General features: G+C 39.6%; 2 protein-coding genes across 3 annotated transcripts in view; both read right to left on the bottom strand.

The window, feature by feature from the left end:
• LOC107558571 (RNA-binding protein 48-like) overlaps positions 1–1,949 on the bottom strand; it is a 2,495-nt gene extending 546 nt beyond the window's left edge. The window contains exons 1-3 of the mRNA XM_016242233.1: positions 1,939–1,949; positions 783–835; positions 149–711 (exon numbers count right to left, since the gene is read on the bottom strand). Of these exons, the coding sequence (XP_016097719.1) occupies positions 149–711; positions 783–835; positions 1,939–1,949 (627 nt within the window). The remainder of the gene's footprint in view (positions 1–148; positions 712–782; positions 836–1,938) is intronic.
• A 1,141-nt stretch (positions 1,950–3,090) lies between these two features.
• LOC107558581 (zinc finger MYM-type protein 4-like) overlaps positions 3,091–6,920 on the bottom strand; it is an 84,256-nt gene continuing 80,426 nt past the window's right edge. For both annotated transcript variants that reach the window (XM_016242243.1, XM_016242242.1), the window contains exons 15-27: positions 6,742–6,870; positions 6,573–6,601; positions 6,252–6,381; positions 5,997–6,106; positions 5,633–5,804; positions 5,309–5,515; positions 5,109–5,209; positions 4,878–5,007; positions 4,513–4,664; positions 4,310–4,424; positions 3,993–4,232; positions 3,801–3,924; positions 3,091–3,729 (exon numbers count right to left, since the gene is read on the bottom strand). In XM_016242243.1, coding sequence (XP_016097729.1) covers positions 3,510–3,729; positions 3,801–3,924; positions 3,993–4,232; positions 4,310–4,424; positions 4,513–4,664; positions 4,878–5,007; positions 5,109–5,209; positions 5,309–5,515; positions 5,633–5,804; positions 5,997–6,106; positions 6,252–6,381; positions 6,573–6,601; positions 6,742–6,870 — 1,859 coding nt within the window. In that variant the 3' untranslated portion in view covers positions 3,091–3,509. The remainder of the gene's footprint in view (positions 3,730–3,800; positions 3,925–3,992; positions 4,233–4,309; positions 4,425–4,512; positions 4,665–4,877; positions 5,008–5,108; positions 5,210–5,308; positions 5,516–5,632; positions 5,805–5,996; positions 6,107–6,251; positions 6,382–6,572; positions 6,602–6,741; positions 6,871–6,920) is intronic.

Below are 6,920 nucleotides of genomic sequence, written 5' to 3'. Positions count from 1 at the left end.
AGAGTGAAAAATTTAAGGGGGTCTGAATACTTTCCGTACCCACTGTATATATATATTTCAGTTTCCATTAACTATAATAACTCTGGTACACAATGTACTTACGTAAGTTACATAATATTTACAACAGGAATGAAACGGAGAAACTAACCTTACTCATTGTTTGACGGATCAAACTGGCGGTTACATTTAATGACTGATCCTCCATATCCACCTTGGGCAGCTCTGGTAATTTTGGACCAATCAGAGTCTCAGTTTCAGATGCTTCATTCAAAAAGAACACTTGTTCCTCCAACTTTCTTTTTCTACTTTCTAAATGTGTAGTCCTCGGCATGAATCTAACAGAAGGTGAAAGGTTCTTTTGCACATGACTCAAATCTCTCTCTTTAACACTTGAAGATGAGGAGGATGCACTCTGCTTTGATGATTCTGGGACAGGAGGCATGGAATTATGTAGAGAGCCCAGCTTATCCTCTATGGGTAATGTTGTATCTGTGGTCCACTGCAACGGTAATGGCTGTGCAAAACCATGAATTCTGTAAGAAACATCCTCCACTGGGAGTGAAGGAAGCACAGGAAAGCCCATGTCGTCAGAGTTTTCATTCTCCATTCTGGCATTTTCAGAGTCTTTCTGAACCTCAGGTGCTGCAGCTGCTCGTGTGTCTCTGCTCGATGACTCTCTGATTTCTTCTAGTTTCTGATTGTGATGTTTTGCTAAAAATTTTTTTTTTTAGATTTTCTTCAGATGTAACTTATTAGGAGACAATTCATATGATTTAAAATACCTGTATTTTGGCTTGCTCTGTTAACATATCTTCTCCTGTCCTGTAACTTTTGCCTTTCAAGCACACCAACACCATGGTCATTTAACCAACTTTTGGTGCTTTTGGCAGTGTGGGCAGGTGCCAAATCCTGCGGGAAAATGAAATCAGCATCTTCAAAAAGCTGGTCAGCAGAAGGAAGCATGAAGTGCTCCAAAACTTCTTTGTAAAAGGGTGCAGTGACGTTGGTTTTCAAAAAACACAATGGACCAACACCAGCAGATGACATTGCACCCCAAATCATTACAGACTGGAAACTTAACACTGGACTTCAAGCAACTTGGGCATGAGCTTCTCCACCCTTCCTCCAGACTCTAGGACCTTGGTTTCCAAATGAAATACAAAACTTGCTCTCATCTGAAAAGAGGACTTTGGACCACTGGGCAACAGTCCAGTTCTTCTTCTCCTTCGCCCAGGTAAGACGCCTCTGACGTTGTCTGTGGTTCAGGAGTGGCTTAACAAGAGGAATACGACAACTGTAGCCAAATTCCTTGATATGTCTGTGTGTGGTGGCTCTTGATGCCTTGACCCCAGCCTCAGTCCATTCCTTGTGAAGTTCACTCAAATTCTTGAATCGATTTTGCTTGACAATCCTCATAAGGCTGCGGTTCTCTCGGTTGGTTGTGCATCTTTTTCTTCCACACTTTTTCCTTCCACTCAACTTTCTGTTAACATGCTTGGATACAGCACTCTGTGAACAGCCAGCTTCTTTGGCAATGAATGTTTGTGGCTCCTTGTGAAGGGTGTCAATGATTGTCTTGTGGACAACTGTCAGATCAGCAGTCTTCCCCATTATTGTGTAGCCTAGTGAACCAAACTGAGAGGCCATTTTGAAGGCTCAGGAAACCTTTGCAGGTGTTTTGAGTTGATTAGCTGATTGGCATGTCACCATATTCTCATTTGTTGAGATAGTGAATTGGTGGGTTTTTGTTAAATGTGAGCCAAAATCATCACAATTAAAAGAACCAAAGACTTAAACTACTTCAGTCTGTGTGCATTGAATTTATTTAATACACGAGTTTCACAATTTGAGTTGAATTACTGAAATAAATGAACTTTTCCACGACATTCTAATTTATTGAGATGCACCTGTATGAGAGAGCAGATCCTCCAGACAAACATAGTGGCCATGTTAAGTAATGTGTCATCAAATTATTTGGAAACAGAAATGTGGCTTATGACAAGGGAACATTAGTCCTGTATATCTACTTAAGGCCCGGGTATACTTCACTCTCTGCATCCTGTTCCTGTGTCTAAGTCATGCAAAAGCTGTTATATTTAAAATGTACCAAACCACTTTTCAATCTGATGTCTGTCAAAGTCTTTAAAATATTTGTAATGCTCCAAAACCATTTTTCTAAGTAAAAAGGTAAAACAACTGATGTAGCATCTATAACAATTTTTCTAATTATCTGTGAAATGCACTAGCAATTTCTGAATGAAAACTGTTTTCAGTGTGAATATATTTGCTGCAGCATGAAATCTATTTTGCTTGCCATGTAGAAAATTAATTAGCAAGAAACAGTACAAAATGCTCTTTTTCTACCTTTTCAGTCTTTTCTAATTATACTGGCATATAGTTATAACTTAAGTAAATTATTTCTAAAATCACCACCAGGGTTTCATGACAAAAAATGTGTAGGTTTATGCACCAAGTGTTTCTGTGCATTTGAGTTGAATTACTGAAATAAATGAACTTTTCCACGACATTCTAATTTATTGAGATGCACCTGTATGTGAGAGCAGATCCTCCAGACAAACATAGTGGCCATGTTAAGTAATGTGTCATCAAATTATTTGGAAACAGAAATGTGGCTTATGACAAGGGAACATTAGTCCTGTATATCTACTTAAGGCCCGGGTATACTTCACTCTCTGCATCCTGTGCCTGTGTCTAAGTCATGCAAAAGCTGTTATATTTAAAATGTACCAAACCACTTTTCAATCTGATGTCTGTCAAAGTCTTTAAAATATTTGTAATGCTCCAAAACCATTTTTCTAAGTAAAAAGGTAAAACAACTAATGTAGCATCTATAACAATTTTTCTAATTTTTTGTGAAATGCACTAGCAATTTCTGAGTGAAAACTGTTTTCAGTGTGAATATATTTGCTGCAGCATGAAATCTATTTTGCTTGCCATGTAGAAAATTAATTAGCAAGAAACAGTACAAAATGCTCTTTTTCTACCTTTTCAGTCTTTTCTAATTATACTGGCATAGTTATAGTTATAACTTAAGTAAATTATTTCTAAAATCACCACCAGGGTTTCATGACAAAAAATGTGTAGGTTTATGCACCAAGTGTTTCTGTGCAAGTAAAAAGGTGATGTTTGTATCTCTTTTTCAGTCAATAAAGATGAAAGACTTGCAGAATCAGTTTCAGTCTTTTTTTATCCATAAAAACAAGAAATCAAGAGTCAATTTCAGGAACATTCCATCTATTTGGACCAACATGGCTTGCAATGAAAAACAACAATTTCAAAATCTTTTTTTGGAATGATGCTGTCAGTGTCTTTAGTGTTTAAATATAAAACAAAGGTGGCGACTTACAATAATCCCACTGTAATGCTGCACTTCTTTGTAACTAAAAGAAGATTGAAAATGAAAAAATGACAAACCACTTGCTTTTCAGCATTCAGAACAACAGTCAAAATCCCACAGGACACATTCAGGTTTTTTCATTATTGTGGTACTAAAACGGTGTGAAGTCCGAGTCACTGTCGGAGTCAGTCTCATTGGGTGATTTGTCTCTCTCCAGGTGCAGCTCTCTGACAGTAAGGATACGTGTGAGCATGCTGTCCAGAGCCTCATCACTCAGAGAGGTGGTTGAGAACCATGTGGGACTGCTGGGTACACATGAGCGCTCGGGGCTCAGGTAAAACTGGGTTGTGTCATGTCTTATGCCGGGTGAACTGGAAGAAACAACATTGTATGACAACCAAATACACCATGATTTGTTTTATTAAACAAAATGCTGACATACCATTTTGAGAGATAGAACTCGTACAGCCTGACAGGACAGCGGAGGGGATTGTCTGAATTCTGCCGTATTTTTAGCACCCTTTGCCGTTCATCTTCCTTCTTCTTCTTCTTTAGAGGGACACCGTCTAAATTGGACAAAACGACTAGTAGAAAAATAATTAACAAAAAACACACTATGAAAGGTATAACTGACCTGTGCTTGCATCCTCTTTTGGGGGATAGAAACGCAGGAAGGACACTTTGTTGTTGGCCTGTCCTCGAGAGTAGCGTTTGATGTGGCCAAAAGAGAGGCGACGGTGCTGCTCTGCTGTCTTGTAGTTGAAGTACTTGGAGAAGAAATAGAGCAGCGTGTTGAGCAGCACACCAGGTGAAAATGCCCCCAGCTGTTTACAGTCCCACAGATGATACTCCTCCACACGAGAATGAACGTAACCTGAGCAAACAAACAGACATGTTTGTGGAGCAGCAGCAAAACAAGCTAGTCACACATTTGTGTTTTTAATTGCTCACCACTGGGCAAAATAGTTGGTTTCCACCCTCTGAGTATGTTGCTCATTTCATGGCAGAATTTGGTGTAGAAGACGTCTGCGAAGATGCTCTCCATCCGATTGTTCTCAAACAGGTACTGCAAATATGAACGACATGAGATAAAACAAATCAACTATATAACATGACTGAATGTGTTCAGTTTGTGTGGTTTCTTTTCAATTTACCTGCTGGATTCCCAAGCAGAGATAAAAAATGCTGTCAGGGCTGTATTTCTCTCCGTTGGGTCGACGAACCTCAGAAATGAACTTGCAGAGGCCATAGCTTAGTTCAGCCGTGCAACACTTCAACAAGTCCTCCTTTAGTGTCATACTGCGTGCTATTGATGATGAAGTAGTGTTTAATGCTTAAATGGCACAAAATCTGTCTACGATAAGTAAAAATGACTAATTAATCCAAATTTTTATTGTTGATTTAATTATTCATTTTACCCAAGATAATGTGACCCAGTATTGCTTCTGAATAAACTATTTTAAAACATAGAATTTGTTTTTGGGATGAAATGCTGGATAAAAAGCAAACTGAGGCTTACAGACAAATTTGAGAGTCTCTATGTTGGGTTGGGCGTTCCTCCAGCGTACCCACTTCTTCCAGGCTTTGACTCCGTATTCATGTTGCAGTTTGGAGAGGTTGTTTGGAGGTGCTGATGCACACTTACTGCCCTACATTCCAACAAAACACACAATAATCAGAAATAATCCATAATGATATGATACGTTAAGAGTTGGTTGGTGGTCAGGAATAATTATGCTTTAGTTCTTACTTGTTTCTTCTCAGGGAAGCCATCATGTCCTCTCTTGCGTGATCTCTGTTTGCCAGAATTTATCTCCTTTTGCATTTGCTTTCTGAAAAGTTCAATGCTTTCTGAAATGTGAAAGGATAAAGATGTATGAAATACGAATGGAAGATAAGAAAAAACCTGTTGGTGTGTTTTAACCTCTTAGCCACAGTAGAAGCTCTTACCGATTGGGAAATCAGCCTCCAAGTCCATCTGTGGCTCTTCTGCTGCAGTGGAGACTGGAGTCACTGTGGCAGATCTGGACGGAGGAGGCCTCTCAGGCTCTGGGGTTTGGTCCCATGTCTGGGCAGAAGACACAGAGTCCTCCTCCCAACTCAGATTGCTGGATAGATCTTCCAAATCAAGGCCCTCCATTATGCTACCAGTCTGATCTGAGCAACAAAACAGGTGGCTTCAAAGATATGTATGTGACCAAAACTATTAAATGTGCATTTGTAGATGTATTATACAGCCTAAAGACCATAACCCTCAAATTTTCCATTATTTACCACTAGAGATGATTTGTTTCTCCTCCTCTGCATCCTCAGCCACCATCTCTGCCATCATGATGAGGTCGGCCTCCAGAGGGTTATTAGGGATCTTCTCTTTGATTTCCTGAATGGTCTTCACAATGTGCTCGGCACTGTCCAGAGTTGTAGGGAAGAACATGGGCACCGGAACCTGCATAGAAGCTATTATTACATCATAGTCTACAAAACTACATTGAGTCAGAGAGGCAACTGTCTACATATCTCCTTTTAACAAGTTTAAAGGAATATTCAAAGCTAAATACACTTTTGTGATATGCTGTTAACACAGAAAATAATTCTGACTCGGAAAGTGAGGAGGAGGAAGGGTAGATAGTAGATGTACCGGAAGTGGAAGCCCCACAGACTGTGGAATGTATTGAGTGTAGAGATGCATGGGAACTGGCACATACACTGGCACTGGCACAGGTAGTACTATCACTTTAGGAGTTCCATCTGCAGGATTAAAAAAAGGAGAAAAAAAGTGTCAGGATATGCAACTGTAGTTGTTTACTAAAGGGGGAAACACAAACGGGGAAGTTCTGTCCAGAATAAGGTTGCTAAAAAGTGAAGTCATTGTCACACTGGAGCTGGTTAGTACCTATTTGTGTCTCAGCATCACAGGTGTGGGGTTTACAGGACGTGGCTTTGTTTTTGCTTATGGATTTATGAGGCAAGTCCTTGTCATTCCGTGTTTTGGATGACGAGACAGGAGCTTTCACAGCACGTTTCTGTGAGCAGAGCAAATAACAAGATATTTGTTTACAGCAAATCAGACTGATCTAAACAAGCATTACTGGAAAAAAGAAAAAAAAACACCGGACAAATTAGACAATTTGAATCCTGATTCTGCTTTCAATAAGTATAGAAAGTTTTCAGTTTTTAGACTGTGGGTATAAATACTGATTTTTCCTGAACTCACATTTCCTGTGACTTTTACAGGAACAGAGCCTGAGGAAACACAGGGTTAAATATGAATGATTTGAGCAACAAACAATGCATCTCAGTCTTTAATCATATGCATTATGTAAAAGTGTTTTGTTCAGGTTGACATGAGGGTTTAGATAGTTAATGCTTCTGAGGATAATCACCTTTTGGATTTGTGCTTCCCAAAACACCTGGCTGATCGTTGGATGCACTTGAAAGCGAGACGACATTTGCAATGACTGGTGTGCCCTCTTTAGTACTTTGAGGAACTGCAGAGGATACTGGGGTCACACCTGTGGAGACAGTGACAGCACAGGACTCCAGACTAAAGAAAATGAAACTT

The sequence above is a fragment of the Sinocyclocheilus grahami genome, unplaced genomic scaffold (assembly GCF_001515645.1).
Source record: "Sinocyclocheilus grahami isolate Dianchi unplaced genomic scaffold, SAMN03320097.WGS_v1.1 scaffold650.1, whole genome shotgun sequence".
Lineage (NCBI taxonomy): Eukaryota > Metazoa > Chordata > Actinopteri > Cypriniformes > Cyprinidae > Sinocyclocheilus > Sinocyclocheilus grahami.
Note: the sequence above shows the minus strand (reverse complement) of the source record. Positions and strands in the feature narration are given on the sequence as shown.